This window comes from Elaeis guineensis, chromosome 7, assembly GCF_000442705.2.
Source record: "Elaeis guineensis isolate ETL-2024a chromosome 7, EG11, whole genome shotgun sequence".
Lineage (NCBI taxonomy): Eukaryota > Viridiplantae > Streptophyta > Magnoliopsida > Arecales > Arecaceae > Elaeis > Elaeis guineensis.
This window is the reverse complement of record NC_025999.2, coordinates 100,704,963-100,717,047: the sequence shown is the minus strand read 5'-3', so window position 1 is coordinate 100,717,047 and position 12,085 is coordinate 100,704,963. Positions and strand designations below refer to the sequence as shown.

The following is a 12,085-nucleotide window of genomic DNA, read 5'->3' as shown; positions in this document are numbered from 1 at the left end:
CAATCTTAATTGCAACATGAGGAGTAAAAAGATTATTTGGATTCTCCTCTACATATCTCAAGACTTGGGTATGTCTCGTATTGAAGTATTTCACAAGACGATAAAATGTCATTAGAACACAAACTGTAATTGACATATTTCTAGCTTCTCGTAAAACACTGTTAAAAACTTCTGACAAATTTGTAGTTAAGACACCATAGTGCAGGCCATCATCATGTGCCAATGTCCACTTCTCCTTTTCTATCTCAGACAACCAGCTCCATGCCTCTTCATTTACTGTTCTGATCATACCCATGATAAAGTTGAACTTACAAACTTGATGAGTGCTTCCTACTTGCCATACTGCTGTTTTCAGCTGCACATTTTTAAAATGAGTGTTGAAATTACTGCAGATATGTCTTAAGCAGTATCGGTGATAGGTACATGATGGACTCCATCCAATAAACTCATCTGCGATGGCATTTAATATACCTGGATGTCTGTCAGAAATTAAGCATATTCCATTTCTATCTTTGACGATATGTATTCTGAACTGGAAAAGAAACCAACTCCAACTTGCAGTCGTCTCCTCATCCACAATTGCATATGCTAATGAAAATATCTCATTCTCTGCATCAATTTTTTTGCAATTAACATATTACCTTTAAACTTTCCATACAAGTGCATGCCATCAATGCTGATTACAGGACGGCAGTGCGTAAAACCCTGGATAGATGGTTTGAAAGCTCAAAAAATATAATTTAAAACTCGAACATTAGAATTCACAGTTTGAAAAAAATTCTATGAAACAACTGTACCGGAATTTGCATATTGAAGTGCAGCCATATAATAGGGTAATTTAGCATAAGACGGCTCCTATTCTTCATAAATATCAACCAATGCCTTCTGCTTTCCACACCATACTTTTCTGTATGATACTGTATATTGAAATTGATCATTAACGGTTGCCACAATATCTTCAACTTTAATATCGAGATCTTTCTCAACAATATGTCGGACTAGTGTGCCAATCATCCTTCCAGTGACATATTTGTGTTCTCGACTCAACTCCGTAAATAAACAAGTGTGAGGACCCTAATATTTTGTGATTTGAAAATATCCATATTTTTTCAACAATGCAGCACGAAGCCTTCATTTACAATTTTGAACATTATCTGATGATGCGCATCGTACGGACCATAATTTCGAATGCGACTAAACTACATTGTATGTCCGATGCTTCATAATATGATAAAGATCAACAGCTCTCCTTACATAATCTTTACTCTCAAACATCAGATCTTTAGAAAATTCAGTCATCGAGGAGTCTCAAAACTGATAGTCAGAGTTCAATCTTCGACCAGCACTAATACAACCACCATCATCTAAATTTATATCGTTAAAAAATTATGGAGGTTCGTGCAAACGAGGTTGAGGTTCTCCCACATTAATATTAGCCTGAACATCTTCATCATCGTTCTCATCTTCACCATCATTATCATTACTGCTACTGTCCTCATCCATCTAATAGTCTTCATCTCCGCTTTCATCTGGCTCAAAGCCTAGATTATCAAATTTTTTTTTAGATTTTATGCTTCAAAAATGCCAAAGGGGATGGCATTTTCAAAAATGCCATTCCCTTTGGCATTTTTTTCCATTTTTTTTTCTTTTTTTAATAATTTTTTAATAATTTTTTTTAATTTTTTAGTTATTTTTATGTAATTTTTTAATAAATAAAATTAATTTAAAATGAAGATAGTAATTTGAAATGATAATTTTTTATTTGAATTAAAGTTAATTTTTTTTAAAATTTATAATTATAATTTTTATTTTTTTACCATTTTTTATTTGAATTATAATTATAATTTTTATTTTTTTAAATTCAAAATTAGAATTTTTATTTTTGAATTAGAATTAGAATTTTTATTTTTTTTCAATTCAATTTTTTTTCCTTTTTTATTTTTTTATGGTGTTTTTTATTTTTTTACACCAATTTTTTTTAGATATTTTTTTAAAAAATAATTTGAAATGGAAAATGTAATTTGAAATGATATTTTTTATTTGAATTAAAGTTAAAATTTTTATTTTTTTTAAATTTCAATTTATAATTTTTTTTCACATTTTTTTCCTTTTTTCACTTTTTTTATGGCATTTTTTCTTTTATTTTTCTTGAATTTAAATTAAAATTTTAATTTTTTTATAATTTAAAATTATAATTATAATTTTTTTTCTATTTTTATCATTTTTTTCTGTTCTTATGAAATTTTTTTAGGTATTATTTTCATTTGTTTAAAATATTTTTTAAATAAATTAATTTGAAATGGAAAAAGTAATTTGAAATGATGTCTTTTATTTTAATTAAAATTAAAAATTTTATTTTTTTTAAATTTAAAATTATAATTTTTATTTTTTTCTTATTTTTTTAATTTTTAACTTTTTTATGATACTTTTATTTTTTATTTTTTTATTTTTTTGAACATCTTTTTTTTAAAAAATTAATTTGAAATGGAGAAAGTAATTTGAAATGATATTTTTTATTTGAATTAAAATTAAAATTAATTTTTTTTTTAATTTAAAATTATAATTTTTATTTTTTCTCATTTTTTTCATGTTTTCTTTTTTAATGGTATTTTTTATTTTTTAAATTTTTAAGATTTTTTTAAGATATTTTTTTAAAAAATTAATTTTAAATGAAAAAAATAATTTAAATTATCTTTTTTATTTGAATTAAAATTATTATTTTTTAAAATTCATTCAAAATTATAATTTTTATTTTTTTCTCATTTTTTTTATTTTTTTTCTTTTTATGATATTTTTTTAAAAAAATTAATTTGAAAAGGAAATTGTAATTTGAAATGCTGATTTTTATTTGAATTAAAATTAAAATTTTTATTTACTTAAAATTTAAAATTATAATTTCTATTTCTTTTCAATTCTTTTTTATGGTATTTTTAATTTTTTTTTACAATAATTTTTTCAGATATTTTTTTTAAAAAATAATTTGAAATAGGGATACTAATTTGAAATGATAATTTTTATTTTTATCAAAATTATAATTTTTATTTTTTTATAAATTTAAAATTATAATTTTTATTTTTTTCTCATTTTTTTCTCTTTTTTTTGAAAAAATTAAAATCATCAAATAATATGGTGTTTTTTATTTTTATTTTTTTTTGCGTCGTCTACGTGAAAATAAGAAAAAAGGGGGGTGATGTGGCGATGATAAAATGCCATTCAAAATGGCATTTCATCCCTTTTGCATCAATTCGATAAATAAGTTAAATATTAGATTATTTTTTAAATAATTTTTTTTAAATTAATTAAGTAAAGCACTCGTGGTTCGCTGGACCCGTTGATTGCCTTTACCTTTCTATTTGTGCCCGAGAATTGAGATCCAATATCCGAACGCGGAATGGTAACGGAGCACACCACCGCTTCCGCGTTTTAGCCTCAAGTCTCGCAGTCTTTTGCCACTAACCCTTTTTCACACCATCCACCTCTACTTCTTCACGTCCCCGGGATACAATACACCTTCAACTCCAAAAAATCAATCTCTCTCCCTCTCTCTCTCATACACATACTATAATAGGTGCATCAACCATAAAGATAGCCAACCTTTTCAGAGCCAAGATCTTCTTCAATGTATGTTTTACGTTGTGAAGGATTATGCATGTCTAGACGGATGCACCGTAGAGAGTATGAACTCGTCTTCTCAGAGTTGTTGTAAGAAGAATTATTAGATAGGATAATGACATTACATGGTTAACTAGAAGAGGTATGGTTTTATTCTTCCTTTTTTTTAATAAATCCCTTAGCATCGGTTACAGGGATTGAATAAACTAGGGCTTGTCTGTGTAGTTTTATCTCGCTGCTTAGCAACCATAGATTTTGGGTTAGGCATCTCCACTATTGAGATCTAGATAATTATACTGAAGGTGAGTCTCTGTCCTTTTCTCTTAGAACATTATGGAGATTAATGTCCGAATATAAGGGACAATGGCAACTTATATATGCATAAATAAATATGAATAATTGAGCTACGAGTGAATTTAAGATTGGCATGACTCTTGCACCTGTTTGCTCATTGATTGCATCCAAAGAAAGGTGATGCTCTGGGATTCCAACGGGAACATTGCTTGTGTGCAATTTGGGCGGCAAAAGTGACAAATGCATAGCTCTCATTTGTTAAGGGCTATAGAAAGTTTATGTCAGAATTAGATCTAAATCTAAAGATATTTATATATGTATGATCTCATATTTTATGGAATATATATATATATATATCTTGCCCAATGTAAATCAACCTTTCAGGGCTCAGGTTGGAAATGCTCCTACACAAACATCACGAGAGTCAAAGAACAGGCCTACCACAGGTTGGAAATGCTCCTGCACAAACATCACGAGAGTCAAAGAACAGGCCTCCCACATGAGGACTGAAGTCTGAGGATGTACGGATTGGAGAGCTAAGTCATGGTCATCGAGTACATGTGGGTACAAATTTATCCACCAGCTTTTCAATTACGAGATATCAAAGTAACTCGCCATATACGTGGTCCCTAACCATGCGAACACAAGCACTACCACCTTGTGTGGTCCTTTGGGTGTATTAAGCTTTCAAACCATATATTATATAGCACAATTTCAATATAAAAAGGAAAGAATAAATGACTAGATTTGCTCGTATATGCTAATATTAATTTCAAGAGCAATAAAGATGCGCTGAAGGAGTAAATATAATCTAAGCTTCGAGGAATCAAGGAGCGAGATGCGAAGGCTGCTAATGAGTGGAGTATTGGAGAACGAAACAGGAGCCAAATTTAGATAAACCAAAACTTATCACCCTCTCCTTCCTTAAAGTCATACCCACCTCACGACAAAATCCACGACAAGCTTATGCCATTCGCTGGCCCTTCTTACACTCTTCTCTCCACCCTTCCCTCCTCCACAAGAGCATATTGTCCTTCTGGGTCCCAATATTCACTAATGCCTTTTTTTCTGAGAAGTAATATTCACTGATACCTAAATAATTTTCTTAACAATAACTTGTACGAGGACATGCTGTAAGGGGGTAAACATGAGCCTGAAATGCTGGAGCTAAACAGGTACAGATTTTTTAAATTATAATTAATTTATATTAATTTTTCTGGTAATATTGTTTAAGTACCTGTATATATTAATAGTTAGGAATAGTATATAATAATACGCGATCCTGCTTGTATTTGAAGTTTTCTTGGGCATGTGGTATATTATATATTTCAGTTTATTTTATTTGGGGTCCATCGAGTGTACCCCTCAATTGCCTTGGGTATGAAGCAACCTATGGATTCACCCCCACGACCCCCCCTTCCCATCTGCAAACCTCCTCCCTCATGCCAAAAAGGATCATCATTTCAGCACATCCCAAAACCCATGTCCATGTGAGCTCCTACCACCCTCCCTCTTTCTTTTTTCCACCCTACAGCTTCATTATTAGATAAAGGAAAAATAGCTCAAATTCCATCATTTCATGCAAGAGAAATAGAGATCCAGCTTCTACTTTATTTTAGGAATAATACTTTCTTTTATGGCTTCTTATATCTTCACCATCCACTTGTAGCTAGGACGGGTGGTCATTCTCCTCTTTTGTTTTGCTGGGAAATATTCTTTTTGGCCTTAATCCAAGAAGTGGGTCATTTCTTTCAGGGGGACAAACCTGAATTAGCTTTCTCTTTATGTATAAATTCCTTGAGGTGTGAGTGTTAATGCTTTATGTTTAATAGTATTCAGTTTTGGTTCTTTGGAATGTGCAGTAACAGCTGTGAAGGCCGTTTCCTGCTTTTGCTTTAGTAGCCGAACGCCTAAAAAAAACACCCAAAGGTGGGGTGTGATATCAAAACTCTCTCTCCCTCTCCTCTTTCTCTCTCTTAACCGCCTGCACACAGCCAGATTTGGGGCATAGGTTTGAAGGGGTTTTGTGTGTGAGACTGTGTTTTTCAAGGACCTGTTCCTTTTGCTCATGGGCTTCAGTTAAAGTAAGAATTCTGGTGTATTTCTTTTCAAGCAAAAGAAGGTTTTATAGATCAGTATCACACTCACAGTCTCTCCTTTTCTCCCTTCGTTTCTTTCTTATTCTGGCATCTCTCTCTCTCTCTCTCTCTCGCTCCCTTCTCCCTCCCTTTGTTTCTCCTTCCTTTTCCTTAGCTCCTGCTTTTCTTTCTCATCTGGTTGGTGCTGAATTCCTAATCCTGGATCCAGGTTTCATTCAAGAGTAATTCTCTTCCACCTTCGTTGTTATGAATTGTTTTTTGTTTTTTTCTTTGATAGATACTATTCACCTTCTGCTATCAGTTCAATAAGTTATTTTCGTACTATTATAGGCAACTGGTTTTATTATTTAATGATGGTGCTTGTGTGCTTGTTTAATTCAATGGAGCAAGAATAGTTTGCTGATTTTCTTGGTGCTCACAATCTTTTTCAGAGGTTTAATCAGTGTTTGATTAGTATAGTTGGTGTGACTTCTTCTGAAAAGATTCCAGAAAAATTTAAAGTAATGGAGGAGCGCATCTGATGCTCATGAAGTAGCCATGAATAGGAGCAACATAGGTTCAGTCAGCAGCTCCGATCTCATTGATGCCAAACTGGAGGAGCATCGGATGTGTGGATCCAAGCAGTGTCCCAGCTGTGGCCACAAGCTCGACCGCAAGCCGGTATGGAACCATAAAATTCTCTTTGTACTTCTCTTTATGGAGGCAGTAACTGATATTAAATGAAACTAATTAATAAGAAAGATGCATGCTTGTAGTTTTAATTTATAAAGTCCAGTTCATTAATTAGTTGTGGGTGTTTCTTTTAAAAATTGCTCAATTAAATAGTAAAGTTTTGGATGGATGAAGCAGTTTGTGTATTACGGTGTAGGACTGGGTTGGGCTACCAGCAGGCGTAAAATTTGATCCAACAGACCAAGAATTGATAGAGCACCTTGAGGCGAAGGTTAAAGGAGAAGAGTCCAGGTCTCATCCGCTGATAGATGAGTTCATACCCACGATAGAAGGAGAAGATGGCATCTGCTACACTCATCCTGAGAAACTTCCAGGTTAATTAGAGAACTCTCACACAAAAAGTCTCTCTCTCTCAAGCTAATTGTTATTTTATGCAGTTTTTCTTTGGCTATATAGAGCAAAGTTTTCATTATCAAAAAATATGTAGAGAAAAGTTTTATTCTCAAAAGAAAAAAATATAGAGAAAAGTTTTATGAGGTATAAGTTCCATTCTTCTTCCTCCTGTCTTTAACACTCAAGTCAGTGGTGCTCCCTCTCCCTCTCTCCATGGGTATATGCAAAAGAATTATTGTTTATAAAAAGCTATTATATTCCTTGTTTTTCGAAATTGGATCTCTCTCTCTCTCTCCGATATGGAAAGATACTGGAGAAGTTTCTAAATAGGTTTCTCTCCTCTCTGAGGGTTGGTTTGATTTGGGTTGGTTTTACATCTCAAGGTTGTTACATCTGACAAGAAAATCTGAGCTTCTGGACCGTTTGGTCGCACCTAACTTCAAACAATTCCCTTTCAATCATCGTCGGTGGCTTTCTTTTAGGTGTGACAAGGGATGGCCTCAGCAAACACTTCTTCCACAGGCCATCCAAGGCCTACACCACAGGCACAAGAAAGAGAAGGAAGATCCAAACAGAATGTGACCTCCAGAGGGGTGAGACCAGGTGGCACAAGACTGGCAAAACCAGGCCAGTAATGGTCAATGGGAGGCAAAAGGGGTGCAAAAAAATACTTGTGTTGTACACCAACTTTGGGAAGCACAGGAAGCCTGAGAAGACCAACTGGGTCATGCACCAGTACCACTTGGGGGAGCTTGAGGAGGAGAAGGAAGGGGAGCTTGTGGTGTCTAAGATATTCTACCAGACCCAGCCAAGGCAGTGTAACTGGTCAGATAGGAGTGCAGCAGCAGCAGCTGGGGAGGGCGTAAGGGACCGAAGGAGGGACAGCGGGAGTGGGAGCTGCTCCTCAAAAGAGGTGGTTAGCCAGAGGGATGAGCTCAATTCTAGGGCTGGTATCTCAGGATACGGTGCCTTGGATATCCAGCAGAATATGAAGCCAGATAATTTCAGCTTTGCTCCATTCAGGAAAAGCTTTGATGAGGTATGTATCTATTAAGTCTTTAAATGAATGGCCGATTTATTTCCGAAGCTAATGCATTTCTTCTATTGAGGTAAAAAAGAGAAAACAAAAAAAAACAAGAAGAAGAAACAAAAACACCACCACCAACAACCACAACAATTAATAAATTTTTGCAACTATTCATATTTCAAAACAATTTTTCTTATTTGTTTAGCAAAAAAAAAAAACAACTTTGATTTTTACTGAGTGTACTCCCACAAAATGAGATTTTGGATATAATATTAATTGCTTATGTGATGGGCGCATGCACAAACCATCAACAGCATTCAGCTTGCGTATACTTACCTTGCAATGAAGGCAAAGTTATAAGTGTTTAAAGTCTATTTGCACATTATCAGATAGCGTAAGCAAAATCGAAGAGTCTTTTCAATTCTCCGTGCAATTGATTTTCCTTCATTGGAACATTTTTTTCTTCCCATAATGTGAAATTTTCAAATTTTGTTTGAGGACTCTACAAGACTCAAGAGTGCATGGTCTAAATTTCTGAATTTCAGTCGTAACACAGGCTTGCCCAAGCAAAACACAAGGAATTTTACTTAAATAATATTTAAAGTACTTTATCTTTCTTTTTTTTTTTTCAAATTGATTTTACAAAACCTTTAGTGGCATGTAAGACCATATTCCCATCTTTTATATCATACCCTAATCTAAATATTACATGTATACTGACAGTTGCATACTTCTCGCACCAATCCGTTGCTTCACCGTGACCAGTCCAATTGCAAAAACAAATTTGATAAGGCCTATGTATATAAAGCAAAAGCACAAAATTGACCCCCTTAGCTAAACTTTCACATCATTTTATTCAAATTGCAAGCAACCCAAAGAACCATTGTCCACATTAATGATAACAAAAAACACTATAAACATTTTATCACTGTTCAATATAACTTCATTCATTTCACCTTCCCTACCATCCAAAGAGAAAAGGGACATATAACAAACAAACTGAAAGAGAAGGGGAGGAGGAAATGGAAAAAGTGTATTGAGCTACAACTGTTTTATGGGCGTGGGAGCAGGTGGGCATGGGAGAGGCAGCACCAAAGGCAAGAGAGGAGCATGAGGAAGCCGAGCACCACCACGCATTACCGCAGCACCAGCATCATGTGACCCAAAAGCAGCAGCACCAGCAGGCGGCACCAACCGCAGCCTTCCACGTCAGCAGGCCTACAAACCCCATCTCCACCATCATCTCCCCGCCTCCACTGCACCAGACCTCAGTTGTGCTCAATGACCCCTACCATGTCTCAAGGCTCCTACTCCAAGCTGATAAGTTTCAGGTATATATCTCCTGATATAAATGGATAATTATGTGTTGATAGCCTCAGCATGATGTGACTTTGAGTTGGTGTGTTGGTCCATTGGTATTAGAAGGATTGTTCGACCATCGTTTGATGTGAGAAAGCTTAATTAGCATCTTAATGATCGCCGGATCCGAGCCATTATATATAATCTTTTGTTCATATTGGTGTTCTTTTGTTGCATTGACATAGCATATGGTCCAAGTATTGGACTTCATTAGATGTTTTCTTACTGATGTTTTCTTCTAATATTTTCATTGACTGAGAACTCAACTATGAACAGCAGCAGCACCAGCAGCAACAGCATCAGCAGCTTCAACAGCATCAGAAGCTGGATCATAGATCTGCTTCTGGCCTGGAAGAATTGATAATGGGTTGCACTTCAGCTGGCATTAGAGGAGTAAGTCTGAACCTTGAAACCCAAAAACCTAAATATTTTATATAGCCTATTCACATGAGAAACACTTATCTTCCTCTTTTCCAATTTTCCTGGTTGGTTTAGTTTGTTACAACTACCTGCAGCCACAAAACAGGACACTGTTAACTTATCCGGGGAAAAAAGAACATATTTGTAACATAGCTAACCATAAGTAAATCTGAATGAGGCAAAGAAAGGAAAAATAATATGTTCTTATTTAATTTAACAATGCCATTTATAAATTTTCTGTTCTTATTGGGCAACACAAGCTATGCATAGAAAAGTATTCAGCTGGTGAATTTAAATGTGGGCCCATCTGGTCTCGTATGAGGACAACATATGTGAAACAGGAAAAAAAAAAAAAGGAATTTATTTCGCCACTCCGCATACTTGATTCTCTCTTTTTTAAGCAAGCTAACAAAAAAAAAAATCCAGACCTTGAGGATAGTATGGAGAGGGGGGGGGGGGGGGGGGGGGGGGGGGGGGGGGTGTCCGGCGCGCGGGGGAGGGACACAGACACTGAGAGAGAGAGAGAGAGATCTTCCTGTATTCTATGACCTAGGTAAAAACAGAAACTTCCTTTCTTTCCTTTTCAAACCAACAAAAGTGAAACCACGAGCTTTTTATCTTGTGGACTGTCTTCCTTTTTAATAAGAACATGTTTTTCTTTCCAAAACTGTTAGAGAAAAGAAAAAGCCAAAGAAACAAAGAGGCTCTTTTCTGTTTTTCATGTCTAATGGTGTCATAAAATCAAGATGCCAGCCATCTACAGTTTCTCTTCTCTCCAAACTGTTATATATATTAACAGGGGGTAAAATTCCATTTGGGTCTTCCGTTGCATGGTTTATATATAGCAACACCTTACTAAACCAAACCGTAATTTTTTCCCATGCATGTTGTTTATTATTCATTTTGAAATAGAAAGAAAATGTGCATTCTTTTCCTCTTCTGAAACTATGATTGTTTTTATTTTTGACCAAATTTGTTGTGCCTTCTTTTCAGCATTACATAATCTCTCCATTTTATTCAAGGGTAGTGATCCATGTTTGGACCTCATGCACCTACTACATATAAAAAACCTGATAAAAATCCTTCACATGCTATGGCAGGAAACATCTGTTCCACACTCCCAAGAGACAGAATGGGCGCCGTACACATACTGGTCACCTGACAACCCAGATCATCATGGGTAATAACAGAAAGGAAAAGAAGGAAAGCTAACAGAACATCATCATTAGCGCCTTCAGTACTTATAGACTTACAGTGTTGTTCTTTTCAACGAGTGAAACAAGTTGGGAGGAAAAAAAATACAGAGGTTCCCTCTCTCTTCTTCACCAAAGGGATTTGGATAAGGAGCTGACGGCTCGGCAAGTAAAGACTAACTGCACAATAATCCAGGTTGGATAGAAACAAAGTGCAAATGTGTTGGAGGACAAAAAAAAAAAAAAAAAAAAAAAAAGGAAGGATAGAAAAAGAAAAAGAAAGTTGTTGCTGTTGCTGACAGTAGAAGGGAAGGCCAAAATACCTAGAACCAATCAACCATGCATCAAAATCAACACTGCCATCATTACCATATAATCACTTTTTTATTGTTGTTATTATTATTGCTAATTGTAATATAACTATTATTATTTTATTGTTTATGTGTAATTTTTCTTATATGTTGAAACAGAAAAAATGAGAAGGGGAAGAGAAGAAAAGGTGGTTCTCGTAGAGAGGGACCTTTCAATTGTCGTGTTTGTTGTGGGAAGTGAAGTTTTCAATGTTTTCGAAGCTTGAAGAATAAATGTTTATCCTTTTTCAATTTAAAATACTTCTTAGCTTTGTCCTTTCTTTCTTCTTAAGAATGAAGAAAGATGAAGTGTCCTTTTACACATGAAGTTATGGTGTTTAAGACACAAAATAAAAGCTGTGTTGTGATATAACAAACTATTGTATCAAAAATTTTATGCCCTCTTGGCTGTATCTATTAAAGAACTGTAACAAGCTTAGCATGTTGCTAGACTGCAACCTATTTTTTATGGAATTTTCAGTGTTGCTATGAAATAATTGCAGCATATTATGTGCATGCATAATTAAAGTAGCCAAGTGATATAGCTGTTTTAACCATATTATGTGCATACAAAATAGCAGCAGCACGCACCATTTTATTTGAATAAAAGTTACCGTATTATCCATCTACAAGAATTTTTACGTAACTCTTTCAAAAAAAAAAAAA

The 12,085-nt window shown here is 34.4% G+C and overlaps 1 protein-coding gene across 7 annotated transcripts; it reads left to right on the top strand.

Moving 5' to 3' along the window:
- The first annotated feature begins 5,292 nt into the window (after positions 1-5,292).
- Positions 5,293-11,596, top strand: LOC105048021 (NAC domain-containing protein 75). 7 transcript variants are annotated; one of them, XM_073260490.1, is made up of 7 exons: positions 5,293-5,396; positions 6,437-6,665; positions 6,874-7,051; positions 7,553-8,109; positions 9,168-9,428; positions 9,733-9,849; positions 10,977-11,596. In XM_073260490.1, exons 2-7 carry the CDS (start codon positions 6,543-6,545, stop codon positions 11,058-11,060), a joined length of 1,320 nt encoding a protein of 439 aa, XP_073116591.1. In that variant the 5' UTR covers positions 5,293-5,396; positions 6,437-6,542; the 3' UTR covers positions 11,061-11,596. The 7 variants fall into 7 exon arrangements, with proteins under 7 accessions (XP_073116591.1, XP_010925507.1, XP_073116590.1 ...); XM_010927205.3 differs by having other exon boundaries at positions 5,312-5,396; positions 6,488-6,665; XM_073260489.1 differs by lacking the exon at positions 5,293-5,396 and adding an exon at positions 5,403-5,990 and having other exon boundaries at positions 6,488-6,665.
- Positions 11,597-12,085: the final 489 nt, after the last annotated feature.